The sequence below is a fragment of the Hyperolius riggenbachi genome, chromosome 2, assembly GCF_040937935.1.
Source record: "Hyperolius riggenbachi isolate aHypRig1 chromosome 2, aHypRig1.pri, whole genome shotgun sequence".
Taxonomy (NCBI): domain Eukaryota; kingdom Metazoa; phylum Chordata; class Amphibia; order Anura; family Hyperoliidae; genus Hyperolius; species Hyperolius riggenbachi.
This window is the reverse complement of record NC_090647.1, coordinates 3,231,944-3,248,234: the sequence shown is the minus strand read 5'-3', so window position 1 is coordinate 3,248,234 and position 16,291 is coordinate 3,231,944. Positions and strand designations below refer to the sequence as shown.

Below are 16,291 nucleotides of genomic sequence, written 5' to 3'. Positions count from 1 at the left end.
GGCCTCCTCCTGAGTGCAGAGCAGTGACCCCTGCTGGCGGAGGCCGGTACTGGCAGCGCTATGAGATATATATATATAGGCAGGTCTGCAGGCGGCCTCCTCCTGAGTGCAGAGCAGTGACCCCTGCTGGCGGAGGCCGGTACTGGCAGCGCTATGATATACAGGCAGTAGGTGGTTCGCTCCGGGGCGGGTCACGTGGTGCCGCACTCTCTCCTCCTCCCTATATATGGGCATGCAGCGCTGAGAGGGGAGGGGGCGGGGCTGAGTGTGGGACTGGGCGGCCCCGCCCTTGTGATGTCACCGGTCTGGGCGCAGTGTGCGGCGAGTGAGCGGTGATTGGTTAGTGGGATGGTAGCCCCGCCCTCCTCCCGCAGCAGTTGGTGAGGGGACTGGTGGCTCCGCCCCGCCGTGGAATGTGACGTGTAGGGGTGTCGGGGTGCGCGCACGCAGGGCGAGTCGGGAGCGCGCATTGAGGTGTGAGGAGGGAGCGGCGGCCGGAGCGGTAATTATACATTATTATGCGGGAGTCCCGGGATGGAGGGGAGTGACGTCACGTCCCGGTGCGGCCCCGCCCCCTCCTCCTCCGGGTGTTCCCCCGGCCAGTGGTGGAGCTGTATATACATTACAGAGAACCTGCCAACTGCAGGGGACAGGAGCAGCTTGTATGCATTGTATATAGAGAGCTGATACTGCGGGTGAGGGGGGCCCCGGTGCAGCCTCTGCACCCCCTATTGCTTTATGCTCCTGTTACAGCTGTCTCCCCCCAACCCCCATCCTCTCTCCCCCTGGTATTGCCCCCCCTGGCATGGTGCCCTGGTATTGCCCCCTTCCCCCACCTCCCCCTGGTATTGCCCCCCCCCAGCATGGTGCCCTGGAATTGCCCCCTTCCCCCACCTCCCCCTGGTATTGCCCCCCCTGGCATGGTGCCCTGGAATTGCCCCCTTCCCCCACCTCCCCCTGGTATTGCCCCCCCCCAGCATGGTGCCCTGGAATTGCCCCCTTCCCCCACCTCCCCCTGGTATTACCCCCCCCCCCCCAGCATGGTGCCCTGGAATTGCCCCCTTCCCCCACCTCCCCCTGGTATTGCCCCCCCCCAGCATGGTGCCCTGGAATTGCCCCCTTCCCCCACCTCCCCCTGGTATTACCCCCCCCCCCCCCCCAGCATGGTGCCCTGGAATTGCCCCCTTCCCCCACCTCCCCCTGGAATTGCCCCCTTCCCCCACCTCCCCCTGGTATTGCCCCTCCACCAGCACCGTGCCCTGGTCTCCCGTCCTCAGTGGTGTTTCCGTGGACGGGGGCGTTTGCCACATACCCAGTTGCCATATTTTATGAATGGTGTAAATGTAGAACGCTCCTGGTGACGGGCGATTGAGGGGGGCGGGGCCACACATGTAGCCTCGATTGGCTGACACGGCCAGCTTTCAGAGGGGCTCATCTCACTAAATATGGAGGCATTCCTCTGGGGGAGTCAGTGCAGCCGCACCAGATTATGGGGGGAGGGATCTCCTGCGGGTCACAGGGTGGGGGGACTACACGACTCTCGTGCCCGCTGTAGGCACTCTCAGCTGCTGAGACGCGTCACTCAGGCAGGCCGCCTAATACAACTCCATATACAACTCTTGTGTGTACCTCTGTGGGAGGAGATAGGACTGGTAGCCCCACCCCCTGGTGATCAGTGACGTGGGGTGCTAAGGGATAACACTCCATATCGCCAATCAGTAATCATACAACAAGCCACCGCCCCCTTCATATCTCCATCATTACATAAGTATGGGGGCGTGGCTTATATATTGCCAGTACCTCTGTGGGAGGAGATATGACTGGTAGCCCCACCCCCTGGTGATCAGTGACGTGGGGTGCTAAGAGGTAACATCTCCAATCAGTAATTATATAACAAGCCACCGCCCCCTTCATATCGCCATCATTACATAAGTATGGGGGCGTGGCTTATATATTTCCTGTACCTCTGTGGGAGGAGATAGGACTGGTAGCCCCACCCCCTGGTGATCAGTGACGTGGGGTGCTAGGGGGTAACATCTCCAATAAGTAATTATATAACAAGCCACCGCCCCCTTCATATCGCCATCATTACATAAGTATAGGGGTGTGGCTTGTTATATATTGCCTGTACCTCTGTGGGAGGAGATATGACTGGTAGCCCTGCCCCTTTATGGTCAGGGATCCAGGCCTGCTTGCACAAGGCTTTAGATCCTTACTGTTGCCCATTTTTCTTGCTTCCAGCACATCACCTTGAAGAATCAGTTGTTTCACATTAGCTATATGCAAATCCTGGGCAGAAGCTATTGTGGACAGGCTACTCCCCTCAGCTGCCACGGGTTGTGGTTGGTCAGTGTTGGTATAGCGCTGTGTGTGAGTGTGTGTGTGTACACAGTGTGTGTGTGTACACAGTGTGTCTACAGTGTGTGTTTTGTGTGTGTGTGTGTGTGTGTGTGTACTGTGTGTGTGTGTGTGTGTGTGTGTGTGTGTGTGTGTGTGTGTACAGTGTGTGTACTGTGTGTGTGTACAGTGTGTGTGTGTATATAGTGTGTGTACTGTGTGTGTGTGTGTGTGTACTGTGTGTGTGTACACAGTGTGTATATAGTGTGTGTACTGTGTGTGTGTCTACAGTGTGTGTGTGTGTGTGTGTGTGTGTAGTGTGTGTGAGTGTGTGTGTGTAGTGTGTGTGAGTGTGTGTGTGTGAGTGTGTGTGAGTGTGTGTGTGTGTGTGTAGTGTGTGTACTGTGTGTGTGTGTATAGTGTGTGTATAGTGTGTGTACTATGTGTGTATATAGTGTGTGTGTGTATATAGTGTGTGTGTGTATATAGTGTGTGTGTGTGTATATAGTGTGTGTGTGTGTATATAGTGTGAGTGTGTGTGTACAGTGTGAGTGTGTGTGTACAGTGTGAGTGTGTGTGTGTACAGTGTGTGTGTGTACAGTGTGTGTGTGTACAGTGTGTGTGTGTACAGTGTGTGTGTGTACAGTGTGTGTGTGTACAGTGCGTGTGTATATAGTGCGTGTACAGTGTGTGTGTGTACAGTGTGTGTGTGTGTATATAGTGTGTGTGTGTATATAGTGTGTGTATTGTGTGTGTGTGTATATAGTGTGTGTATTGTGTGTGTGTGTGTGTACAGTGTGTGTGTGTGTGTATATAGTGTGTGTGTGTGTATATAGTGTGTGTACTGTGTGTGTATATAGTGTGTGTGTGTGTGTGTGTGTGTGTGTGTGTGTGTGTGTGTGTACTGTGTGTGTGTGTGTGTGTGTATGTGTACTGTGTGTGTGTGTGTGTGTGTGTATATAGTGTGTGTAGTGTGTGTACAGTGTATGTGTGTGTACAGTGTGTGTGTGTGTGTGTGTGTGTGTGTGTACTGTGTGTGTGTGTGTGTGTGGGGGGGGGGGGGGGGGGGGGTTATACGTGGAATGGGGAAGGGTTTTGTGTACAGGTTGTGGAAAGTGTGTGGATCAGGAGTTATGCGTTGGAGGTATTTTCTATATACATATATCTCACTTGTTGTCTCCTCAGGAAGATTGGATAGCAGATCACCCCAGATCGATTATCATGGACGACATTTTCACGCAGTGTCGGGAAGGGAATGCTGTGGCTGTACGTCTGTGGTTGGACAACACAGAGAATGACTTGAACCAGGGGTGAGTGTCTCATCCACGGCATGTTGTCCCCGTCTGGTAATGACAGGTCTGACAGCTTTGCATCCTTCTCTCGCAGTGATGATCATGGCTTCAGCCCCCTGCATTGGGCATGCCGGGAGGGCCGCAGTAACATCGTGGATATGTTGATCATGAGAGGAGCTCGGATAAATGTTATGAACCGTGGTGATGACACGCCTCTGCACCTGGCTGCCAGCCACGGCCACCGGGACATCGTCCAGAAGGTAAGTCGTCACTTCATCTACTGGAGCTTGGGTATTGGGAGATACATGTGGACAGTTGAGTTTTTAGACATCTTTGGGGTGATAAGATTGAGTTGGTGGTGTATAGATCTTTCTGTTGGTGGTGTATAGATCGTTCTGTTGGGGCTCCTCGTTGAGTTGGTGGTGTATAGATCGTTCTGTTGGTGCTCCTCGTTGAGTTGGTGGTGTATAGATCGTTCTGTTGGGGCTCCTCGTTGAGTTGGTGGTGTATAGATCGTTCTGTTGGTGCTCCTCATTGAGTTGGTGGTGTATAGATCGTTCTGTTGGTGCTCCTCATTGAGTTGGTGGTGTATAGATCGTTCTGTTGGTGCTTCTCGTTGAGTTGGTGGTGTATAGATCGTTCTGTTGGTGGTTTATAGATCGTTCTGTTGATGCTCCTCATTGAGTTGGTGGTTTATAGATCGTTCTGTTGGTGCGCCTCGTTGAGTTGGTGGTGTATAGATCTTTCTGTTGGTGCTCCTCGTTGAGTTGGTGGTGTATAGAACATTCTGTTGGTGCTCCTCATTGAGTTGGTGGTGTATAGATCGTTCTGTTGGTGCTCCTCGTTGATTCGGTGGTTTATAGATCGTTCTGTTGGTGCTTCTCGTTGAGTTGGTGGTGTATAGATCGTTCTGTTGGTGCTTCTCGTTGAGTTGGTGGTGTATAGATCGTTCTGTTGGTGCTTCTCGTTGAGTTGGTGGTTTATAGATCGTTCTGTTGGTGCTCCTCGTTGAGTTGGTGGTGTATAGATCGTTCTGTTGGTGCTCCTCGTTGAGTTGGTGGTTTATAGATCTTTCTGTTGGTGCTCCTCGTTGAGTTGGTGGTGTATAGATCGTTCTGTTGATGCTCCTCGTTGATTCGGTGGTTTATAGATCGTTCTGTTGGTGCTTCTCGTTGAGTTGGTGGTTTATAGATCGTTCTGTTGGTGCTCCTCGTTGAGTTGGTGGTTTATAGATCGTTCTGTTGGTGCTCCTCATTGAGTTGGTGGTGTATAGATCATTCTGTTGGTGCTCCTCGTTGAGTTGGTGGTGTATAGATCGTTCTGTTGGTGCTCCTCGTTGAGTTGGTGGTTTATAGATCGTTCTGTTGGTGCTTCTCGTTGAGTTGGTGGTGTATAGATCGTTCTGTTGGTGCTCCTCGTTGAGTTGGTGGTTTATAGATCGTTCTGTTGGTGCTCCTCGTTGAGTTGGTGGTGTATAGATCGTTCTGTTGGTGCTCCTCGTTGAGTTGGTGGTTTACAGATCGTTCTGTTGGTGCTCCTCGTTGAGTTGGTGGTGTATAGATCGTTCTGTTGGTGCTCCTCATTGAGTTGGTGGTTTATAGATCGTTCTGTTGGTGCTCCTCATTGAGTTGGTGGTGTATAGATCGTTCTGTTGGGGCTCCTCGTTGAGTTGGTGGTTTACAGATCGTTCTGTTGGTGCTCCTCGTTGAGTTGGTGGTTTATAGATCGTTCTGTTGGTGCTCCTCATTGAGTTGGTGGTGTATAGATCGTTCTGTTGGTGCTCCTCATTGAGTTGGTGGTTTATAGATCGTTCTGTTGGTGCTTCTCGTTGAGTTGGTGTATAGATCGTTCTGTTGGTGGTTTATAGATCGTTCTGTTGATGCTCCTCATTGAGTTGGTGGTTTATAGATCGTTCTGTTGGTGCTCCTCGTTGAGTTGGTGGTGTATAGATCTTTCTGTTGGTGGTGTATAGATCATTCTGTTGGTGCTCCTCTTTGAGTTGGTGGTGTATAGATCGTTCTGTTGGTGCTCCTCGTTGATTCGGTGGTTTATAGATCGTTCTGTTGGTGCTTCTCGTTGAGTTGGTGGTTTATAGATCGTTCTGTTGGTGCTCCTCGTTGAGTTGGTGGTGTATAGATCGTTCTGTTGGTGCTCCTCGTTGAGTTGGTGGTTTATAGATCGTTCTGTTGGTGCTCCTCGTTGAGTTGGTGGTGTATAGATCGTTCTGTTGGTGCTCCTCGTTGAGTTGGTGGTTTATAGATCGTTCTGTTGGTGCTCCTCATTGAGTTGGTGGTGTATAGATCGTTCTGTTGGTGCTCCTCATTGAGTTGGTGGTTTATAGATCGTTCTGTTGGTGCTTCTCGTTGAGTTGGTGGTTTATAGATCGTTCTGTTGGTGCTTCTCGTTGAGTTGGTGGTTTATAGATCGTTCTGTTGGTGCTCCTCGTTGAGTTGGTGGTGTATAGATCGTTCTGTTGGTGCTCCTCGTTGAGTTGGTGGTGTATAGATCGTTCTGTTGGTGCTCCTCATTGAGTTGGTGGTTCATAGATCGTTCTGTTGGTGCTCCTCGTTGAGTTGGTGGTTCATAGATCGTTCTGTTGGTGCTCCTCATTGAGTTGGTGGTTTACAGATCGTTCTGTTGGTGCTCCTCGTTGAGTTGGTGGTGTATAGATCGTTCTGTTGGTGCTCCTCATTGAGTTGGTGGTGTATAGATCGTTCTGTTGATGCTCCTCATTGAGTTGGTGGTGTATAGATCGTTCTGTTGGTGCTCCTCGTTGAGTTGGTGGTGTATAGATCTTTCTGTTGGTGCTCCTCGTTGAGTTGGTGGTGTATAGATCGTTCTGTTGGTGCTCCTCGTTGAGTTGGTGGTTTATAGATCGTTCTGTTGATGCTCCTCGTTGAGTTGGTGGTGTATAGATCGTTCTGTTGGTGCTCCTCGTTGAGTTGGTGGTGTATAGATCGTTCTGTTGATGCTCCTCGTTGAGTTGGTGGTTTATAGATCGTTCTGTTGGTGCTCCTCGTTGATTCGGTGGTTTATAGATCGTTCTGTTGGTGCTCTTCGTTGAGTTGGTGGTGTATAGATCGTTCTGTTGATGCTCCTCGTTGAGTTGGTGGTTTATAGATCATTCTGTTGGTGCTCCTCGTTGAGTTGGTGGTTTATAGATCGTTCTGTTGGTGCTTCTCGTTGAGTTGGTGGTGTATAGATCGTTCTGTTGGGGCTCCTCGTTGAGTTGGTGGTTTACAGATCGTTCTGTTGGTGCTCCTCGTTGAGTTGGTGGTGTATAGATCGTTCTGTTGGTGCTTCTCGTTGAGTTGGTGGTGTATAGATCGTTCTGTTGGTGCTCCTCGTTGAGTTGGTGGTGTATAGATCGTTCTGTTGGTGCTCCTCGTTGAGTTGGTGGTGTATAGATCGTTCTGTTGGGGCTGCTCGTTGAGTTGGTGGTGTATAGATCGTTCTGTTGGGGCTGCTCGTTGAGTTGGTGGTTTATAGATCGTTCTGTTGGTGCTTCTCGTTGAGTTGGTGGTTTACAGATCGTTCTGTTGGTGCTCCTCGTTGAGTTGGTGGTTTATAGATCGTTCTGTTGGTGCTCCTCGTTGAGTTGGTGGTGTATAGATCGTTCTGTTGGTGCTCCTCATTGAGTTGGTGGTGTATAGATCGTTCTGTTGGTGCTTCTCGTTGAGTTGGTGGTTTATAGATCGTTCTGTTGGTGCTCCTCGTTGAGTTGGTGGTGTATAGATCGTTCTGTTGGTGCTTCTCGTTGAGTTGGTGGTGTATAGATCGTTCTGTTGGTGCTCCTCATTGAGTTGGTGGTTTATAGATCGTTCTGTTGGTGCTTCTCGTTGAGTTGGTGGTTTATAGATCGTTCTGTTGGTGCTTCTCGTTGAGTTGGTGGTGTATAGATCGTTCTGTTGGTGCTCCTCGTTGAGTTGGTGGTGTATAGATCGTTCTGTTGGTGCTCCTCGTTGAGTTGGTGGTTTATAGATCGTTCTGTTGGTGCTTCTCGTTGAGTTGGTGGTTTATAGATCGTTCTGTTGGTGCTCCTCGTTGAGTTGGTGGTGTATAGATCGTTCTGTTGGTGCTCCTCATTGAGTTGGTGGTGTATAGATCGTTCTGTTGGTGGTGTATAGATCGTTCTGTTGGTGCTCCTCGTTGAGTTGGTGGTGTATAGATCGTTCTGTTGGTGCTTCTCGTTGAGTTGGTGGTGTATAGATCGTTCTGTTGATGCTCCTCGTTGATTCGGTGGTTTATAGATCGTTCTGTTGGTGCTCCTCGTTGAGTTTGTGGTGTATAGAGCGTTCTGTTGATGCTCCTCATTGAGTTGGTGGTGTATAGATCGTTCTGTTGGTGCTCCTCGTTGAGTTGGTGGTGTATAGATCGTTCTGTTGGTGCTCCTCATTGAGTTGGTGGTGTATAGATCGTTCTGTTGGTGCTTCTCGTTGAGTTGGTGGTGTATAGATCGTTCTGTTGGTGCTCCTCGTTGAGTTGGTGGTTTATAGATCGTTCTGTTGGTGCTCCTCGTTGAGTTGGTGGTGTATAGATCGTTCTGTTGGTGCTTCTCGTTGAGTTGGTGGTGTATAGATCGTTCTGTTGGTGCTCCTCGTTGAGTTGGTGGTGTATAGATCGTTCTGTTGGGGCTCCTCGTTGAGTTGGTGGTGTATAGATCGTTCTGTTGGTGCTCCTCGTTGATTCGGTGGTTTATAGATCGTTCTGTTGGTGCTCCTCGTTGAGTTGGTGGTTTATAGATCGTTCTGTTGGTGCTCCTCGTTGAGTTGGTGGTGTATAGATCGTTCTGTTGGTGCTCCTCATTGAGTTGGTGGTTTATAGATCGTTCTGTTGGTGCTTCTCGTTGAGTTGGTGGTTTATAGATCGTTCTGTTGGTGCTCCTCGTTGAGTTGGTGGTTTATAGATCGTTCTGTTGGTGCTCCTCATTGAGTTGGTGGTTTATAGATCGTTCTGTTGGTGCTCCTCATTGAGTTGGTGGTTTATAGATCGTTCTGTTGATGCTCCTCGTTGAGTTGGTGGTTTATAGATCGTTCTGTTGGTGCTCCTCGTTGAGTTGGTGGTGTATAGATCGTTCTGTTGGTGCTCCTCATTGAGTTGGTGGTGTATAGATCGTTCTGTTGGTGCTTCTCGTTGAGTTGGTGGTGTATAGATCGTTCTGTTGGTGCTTCTCGTTGAGTTGGTGGTTTATAGATCGTTCTGTTGGTGCTTCTCGTTGAGTTGGTGGTTTATAGATCGTTCTGTTGGTGCTCCTCATTGATTCGGTGGTTTATAGATCGTTCTGTTGGTGCTTCTCGTTGAGTTGGTGGTTTATAGATCGTTCTGTTGGTGCTTCTCGTTGAGTTGGTGGTTTATAGATCGTTCTGTTGGTGCTCCTCGTTGAGTTGGTGGTTTATAGATCGTTCTGTTGGTGCTCCTCGTTGATTCGGTGGTTCATAGATCGTTCCGTTGGTGCTCCTCGTTGATTCGGTGGTTTATAGAGCGTTCTGTTGGTGCTCCTCATTGAGTTGGTGGTTTATAGATCGTTCTGTTGGTGCTCCTCGTTGATTCGGTGGTTTATAGATCGTTCCGTTGGTGCTCCTCGTTGAGTTGGTAGTAGGGCTGCACGGTTTTTCGGTTCAAAACCGAAACCGCGGTTCGAGGCAAGACGATCTGCTGATCGTCAGTGCCTTCGGTTTTTTGGTCCGCTGTCTAACTTGCTTCTGGCCCCGCTGTGCGCTGATTGGCCAGAAGCAGTGAATATGCATAAGTGTTAATGAGCGGGGGGCGGATCCACTCGAGCGAGCGGCAGGCACATGCAGCATTACTAATCACTGGCTAGCGATGGAATGACGGCAGCGGTAGGCGGAGCTGTACAGAGCATACAGCTCCGCCTACCGCTGCCGTCATTCCATCGCTAGCCAGTGATTAGTAATGCTGCATGTGCCCGCTGCTCGCTCGAGTGGATCCGCCCCCCCGCCCGCTCATTAACACTTATGCATATTCACTGCTTCTGGCCAATCAGCGCATAGCGGGGCCAGAAGCAAGTTACAGACAGCGGACCGGGCATTGCGGACCGTGAACAAATTCCCCCCCCCCCCCCCCCCCCCCCCCCCCCCGAAGTGCAAAAAGCAGGATTTGAAAAAAAATCGGGGGAAAATCGAAATTGTGATTTCTGAGAGAAAAATCGCAATTTCGATTTTCCCCTAAAATCGTGCAGCCCTAGTTGGTAGTGTATAGATCGTTCTGTTGGTGCTCCTCGTTGATTCGGTGGTTCATAGATCGTTCTGTTGGTGCTTCTCGTTGAGTTGGTGGTGTATAGATCGTTCTGTTGGTGCTCCTCGTTGAGTTGGTGGTGTATAGATCGTTCTGTTGGTGCTCCTCATTGAGTTGGTGGTTTATAGTCGTTCTGTTGGTGCTCCTCGTTGAGTTGGTGGTTTATAGATCGTTCTGTTGGTGCTTCTCGTTGAGTTGGTGGTTTATAGATCGTTCTGTTGGGGCTCCTCGTTGATTCGGTGGTGTATAGATCGTTCTGTTGGTGCTCCTCGTTGAGTTGGTGGTGTATAGATCGTTCTGTTGGTGCTCCTCGTTGAGTTGGTGGTTTATAGATCGTTCTGTTGGTGCTCCTCGTTGAGTTGGTGGTGTATAGATCGTTCTGTTGGTGCTCCTCGTTGAGTTGGTGGTTTATAGATCGTTCTGTTGGTGCTCCTCGTTGAGTTGGTGGTGTATAGATCGTTCTGTTGGTGCTCCTCGTTGATTCGGTGGTTTATAGATCGTTCTGTTGATGCTCCTCGTTGAGTTGGTGGTTTATAGATCGTTCTGTTGGTGCTCCTCGTTGAGTTGGTGGTGTATAGATCGTTCTGTTGGTGCTCCTCGTTGAGTTGGTGGTTTATAGATCGTTCTGTTGGTGCTCCTCGTTGAGTTGGTGGTGTATAGATCGTTCTGTTGGTGCTCCTCGTTGAGTTGGTGGTTTATAGATCGTTCTGTTGGTGCTCCTCGTTGAGTTGGTGGTGTATAGATCGTTCTGTTGGTGCTCCTCGTTGAGTTGGTGGTGTATAGATCGTTCTGTTGGTGCTCCTCATTGAGTTGGTGGTTTATAGATCGTTCTGTTGGTGCTCCTCGTTGAGTTGGTGGTTTATAGATCGTTCTGTTGGTGCTTCTCGTTGAGTTGGTGGTTTATAGATCGTTCTGTTGGTGCTCCTCGTTGAGTTGGTGGTGTATAGATCGTTCTGTTGGGGCTCCTCGTTGATTCGGTGGTGTATAGCTAGTTCTGTTGGTGCTCCTCGTTGAGTTGGTGGTGTATAGATCGTTCTGTTGGTGCTCCTCGTTGAGTCGGTGGTTTATAGATCATTCTGTTGGTGCTCCTCGTTGAGTTGGTGGTGTATAGATCGTTCTGTTGGTGCTCCTCTTTGAGTTGGTGGTTTATAGATCGTTCTGTTGGTGCTCCTCGTTGATTCGGTGGTTTATAGATCGTTCTGTTGGTGCTCCTCGTTGAGTTGGTGGTGTATAGATCGTTCTGTTGGTGCTCCTCGTTGAGTTGGTGGTGTATAGATCGTTCTGTTGATGCTCCTCGTTGAGTTGGTGGTGTATAGATCGTTCTGTTGATGCTCCTCGTTGAGTTGGTGGTTTATAGATCGTTCTGTTGGTGCTCCTCATTGAGTTGGTGGTTTATAGATCGTTCTGTTGATGCTCCTCGTTGAGTTGGTGGTGTATAGATCGTTCTGTTGGTGCTCCTCGTTGAGTTGGTGGTGTATAGATCGTTCTGTTGGTGCTCCTCATTGAGTTGGTGGTGTATAGATCGTTCTGTTGGTGCTCCTCGTTGAGTTGGTGGTGTATAGATCGTTCTGTTGGTGCTCCTCATTGAGTTGGTGGTGTATAGATCGTTCTGTTGGTGCTCCTCATTGAGTTGGTGGTTTATAGATCGTTCTGTTGATGCTCCTCGTTGAGTTGGTGGTGTATAGATCGTTCTGTTGGTGCTCCTCATTGAGTTGGTGGTGTATAGATCGTTCTGTTGGTGCTCCTCGTTGAGTTGGTGGTGTATAGATCGTTCTGTTGGTGCTCCTCGTTGAGTTGGTGGTGTATAGATCGTTCTGTTGGTGCTCCTCGTTGAGTTGGTGGTGTATAGATCGTTCTGTTGATGCTCCTCGTTGAGTTGGTGGTGTATAGATCGTTCTGTTGGTGCTCCTCGTTGAGTTGGTGGTGTATAGATCGTTCTGTTGGTGCTCCTCATTGAGTTGGTGGTGTATAGATCGTTCTGTTGGTGCTCCTCGTTGATTCGGTGGTTTATAGATCGTTGTGTTGGTGCTCCTCGTTGATTCGGTGGTGTATAGATCGTTCTGTTGGTGCTCCTCGTTGATTCGGTGGTTTATAGATCGTTCTGTTGGTGCTCCTCGTTGAGTTGGTGGTTTATAGATCGTTCTGTTGGTGCTCCTCATTGAGTTGGTGGTTTATAGATCGTTCTGTTGGTGCTCCTCATTGAGTTGGTGGTGTATAGATCGTTCTGTTGATGCTCCTCATTGAGTTGGTGGTGTATAGATCGTTCTGTTGGTGCTTCTCGTTGAGTTGGTGGTGTATAGATCGTTCTGTTGGTGCTCCTTGTTGATTCGGTGGTTTATAGATCATTCTGTTGGTGCTCCTCATTGAGTTGGTGGTTTATAGATCGTTCTGTTGGTGCTCCTCGTTGATTCGGTGGTTTATAGATCGTTCTGTTGATGCTCCTCGTTGAGTTGGTGGTGTATAGATCGTTCTGTTGGTGCTCCTCGTTGAGTTGGTGGTGTATAGATCGTTCTGTTGGTGCTCCTCGTTGAGTTGGTGGTGTATAGATCGTTCTGTTGGTGCTCCTCGTTGAGTTGGTGGTTTATAGATCGTTCTGTTGGTGCTCCTCGTTGAGTTGGTGGTGTATAGATCGTTCTGTTGGTGCTCCTCGTTGAGTTGGTGGTGTATAGATCGTTCTGTTGGTGCTCCTCGTTGAGTTGGTGGTGTATAGATCGTTCTGTTGGTGCTCCTCGTTGAGTTGGTGGTGTATAGATCGTTCTGTTGGTGCTCCTCGTTGAGTTGGTGGTGTATAGATCGTTCTGTTGGTGCTCCTCGTTGAGTTGGTGGTGTATAGATCGTTCTGTTGGTGCTCCTCGTTGAGTTAGTGGTGTATAGATCGTTCTGTTGGTGCTCCTCGTTGAGTTGGTGGTGTATAGATCGTTCTGTTGGTGCTCCTCGTTGAGTTGGTGGTGTATAGATCGTTCTGTTGGTGCTCCTCATTGAGTTGGTGGTGTATAGATCGTTCTGTTGGTGCTCCTCGTTGAGTTGGTGGTGTATAGATCGTTCTGTTGGTGCTCCTCGTTGAGTTGGTGGTGTATAGATCGTTCTGTTGGTGCTCCTCATTGAGTTGGTGGTTTATAGATCGTTCTGTTGATGCTTCTCGTTGATTCGGTGGTTTATAGATCGTTCTGTTGGTGCTCCTCGTTGAGTTGGTGGTTTATAGATCGTTCTGTTGATGCTCCTCGTTGAGTTGGTGGTGTATAGATCGTTCTGTTGGTGCTCCTCGTTGAGTTGGTGGTGTATAGATCGTTCTGTTGGTGCTCCTCGTTGAGTTGGTGGTGTATAGATCGTTCTGTTGGTGCTCCACGTTGAGTTGGTGGTGTATAGATCGTTCTGTTGGTGCTCCTCATTGAGTTGGTGGTTTATAGATCGTTCTGTTGGTGCTTCTCGTTGAGTTGGTGGTTTATAGATCGTTCTGTTGGTGCTCCTCGTTGATTCGGTGGTTTATAGATCGTTCTGTTGGTGCTCCTCGTTGAGTTGGTGGTTTATAGATCGTTCTGTTGGTGCTCCTCGTTGAGTTGGTGGTGTATAGATCGTTCTGTTGGTGCTCCTCGTTGAGTTGGTGGTTTATAGATCGTTCTGTTGATGCTCCTCATTGAGTTGGTGGTTTATAGATCGTTCTGTTGGTGCTTCTCGTTGAGTTGGTGGTGTATAGATCGTTCTGTTGGTGCTCCTCGTTGAGTTGGTGGTGTATAGATCGTTCTGTTGGTGCTCCTCATTGAGTTGGTGGTGTATAGATCGTTCTGTTGGTGGTTTATAGATCGTTCTGTTGATGCTCCTCGTTGAGTTGGTGGTGTATAGATCGTTCTGTTGGTGCTCCTCGTTGAGTTGGTGGTTTATAGATCGTTCTGTTGATGCTCCTCGTTGAGTTGGTGGTGTATAGATCGTTCTGTTGGTGCTCCTCGTTGAGTTGGTGGTGTATAGATCGTTCTGTTGATGCTCCTCGTTGAGTTGGTGGTGTATAGATCGGTCTGTTGGTGCTCCTCATTGAGTTGGTGGTGTATAGATCGTTCTGTTGGTGCTTCTCGTTGAGTTGGTGGTGTATAGATCGTTCTGTTGGTGCTCCTCATTGAGTTGGTGGTTTATAGATCGTTCTGTTGGTGCTCCTCGTTGAGTTGGTGGTTTATAGATCGTTCTGTTGATGCTCCTCGTTGAGTTGGTGGTGTATAGATCGTTCTGTTGGTGCTCCTCGTTGAGTTGGTGGTGTATAGATCGTTCTGTTGGTGGTTTATAGATCGTTCTGTTGGTGCTCCTCGTTGAGTTGGTGGTGTATAGATCATTCTGTTGGTGCTCCTCGTTGAGTTGGTGGTGTATAGATCGTTCTGTTGGTGCTCCTCGTTGAGTTGGTGGTGTATAGATCGTTCTGTTGATGCTCCTCGTTGAGTTGGTGGTGTATAGATCGGTCTGTTGGTGCTCCTCATTGAGTTGGTGGTGTATAGATCGTTCTGTTGGTGCTTCTCGTTGAGTTGGTGGTGTATAGATCGTTCTGTTGGTGCTCCTCATTGAGTTGGTGGTTTATAGATCGTTCTGTTGGTGCTCCTCGTTGAGTTGGTGGTTTATAGATCGTTCTGTTGATGCTCCTCGTTGAGTTGGTGGTGTATAGATCGTTCTGTTGGTGCTCCTCGTTGAGTTGGTGGTGTATAGATCGTTCTGTTGGTGGTTTATAGATCGTTCTGTTGGTGCTCCTCGTTGAGTTGGTGGTGTATAGATCATTCTGTTGGTGCTCCTCGTTGAGTTGGTGGTGTATAGATCGTTCTGTTGGTGCTTCTCGTTGAGTTGGTGGTGTATAGATCGTTCTGTTGATGCTCCTCATTGAGTTGGTGGTGTATAGATCGTTCTGAAGTAGGAAGCCCTAATAATGCTCTCCTTCCTTCAGCTCATTCAGCAGAAGGCGGATGTCAATGCGGTGAATGAACACGGGAACTCTGCCCTGCACTACGCCTGTTTCTGGGGGCAGGACGAGGTGGCGGAGGTAAGTACCGCAACATGCAGGTGAATGTGTGTTCCTCTTCACTCACAGGAAATGCTGCTTTCTGGTGATGTCCGCTCTGGCTCCTCCCATTACTCCATCTATCCAGGAGTCCTATGCTGGCTCCTCCCACTGCTTCCTCTTTAGGAGTTCGATGCTGGCTCCTCCCATTAGTTCATTCAGTCCAGGAGTCCCGTGTTGGCTTTTCCCACTACTTCACCTCCAGGAGTTCAATATTTCCATTAGTCATCCGTTCCAGGAGTTCCATGCTGGCTCAGCCAAAGTGTGTGTGACACCAGTGCGCATGTGATGGCATCAGAGCGTGTGTGATGTCAGGGGGTGTGTGTGACGTCAGAGCGTGTTTGAGGCAGGGAATGCGTGACTTCGGAGCGTGTGTGAGACCGGGGCGTGTGTGAGACCGGGGCGTGTGTGAGACCGGGGCGTGCGTGAGACCGGGGCGTGCGTGAGACCGGGGCGTGCGTGAGACCGGGGCGTGCGTTAGACCGGGGCGTGCGTTAGACCGGGGCGTGCGTGAGACCGGGGGCGTTAGACCGGGGCGTGCGTTAGACCGGGGCGTGCGTGAGACCGGGGCGTGCGTGCGTGAGACCGGGGCGTGCGTGCGTGAGACCGGGGCGTGCGTGCGTGAGACCGGGGCGTGCGTGTGAGACCGGGGCGTGCGTGTGAGACCGGGGCGTGCGTGTGACTCCGGGGAGTGTGCGTGTGACTCCGGGGAGTGTGCGTGACCACGGGGTGTGTGTGTGACCATGGGGAGTGTGCGTGACACAGTTATGTGTGTGTGTGTGACCACGGGGAGTGTGCGTGACACAGTTATGTGTGTGTGTGTGACCACGGGGAGTGTGCGTGACACAGTTATATGTGTGTGTGTGTGACCACGGGGCGTGCGTGAGACCGGGGCGTGCGTGAGACCGGGGCGTGCGTGAGACCGGGGCGTGCGTGAGACCGGGGCGTGCGTGTGACCACGGGGAGTGTGCGTGACACAGTTATGTGTGTGTGTGACCACGGGGAGTGTGCGTGACCACGGGGAGTGTGCGTGACACAGTTATGTGTGTGTGTGCGACCACGGGGAGTGTGCGTGACACAGTTATGTGTGTGTGTGACCACGGGGAGTGTGCGTGACACAGTTATGTGTGTGTGTGTGACCACGGGGAGTGTGCGTGACACAGTTATGTGTGTGTGTGTGACCACGGGGAGTGTGCGTGACACAGTTATGTGTGTGTGTGACCACGGGGAGTGTGCGTGACACAGTTATGTGTGTGTGTGTGACCACGGGGAGTGTGCGTGACACAGTTATGTGTGTGTGTGACCACGGGGAGTGTGCGTGACACAGTTATGTGTGTGTGTGACCACGGGGAGTGTGCGTGACACAGTTGTGTGTGTG

At 50.0% G+C, this 16,291-nt stretch overlaps 1 protein-coding gene across 1 annotated transcript in view; it reads left to right on the top strand.

The window, feature by feature from the left end:
• The first annotated feature begins 432 nt into the window (after positions 1 to 432).
• ILK (integrin linked kinase) overlaps positions 433 to 16,291 on the top strand; it is a 52,443-nt gene continuing 36,584 nt past the window's right edge. The window contains exons 1-4 of the mRNA XM_068263951.1: positions 433 to 502; positions 3,523 to 3,647; positions 3,724 to 3,889; positions 14,800 to 14,895. Coding sequence (XP_068120052.1) covers positions 3,559 to 3,647; positions 3,724 to 3,889; positions 14,800 to 14,895 — 351 coding nt within the window. The 5' untranslated portion in view covers positions 433 to 502; positions 3,523 to 3,558. The remainder of the gene's footprint in view (positions 503 to 3,522; positions 3,648 to 3,723; positions 3,890 to 14,799; positions 14,896 to 16,291) is intronic.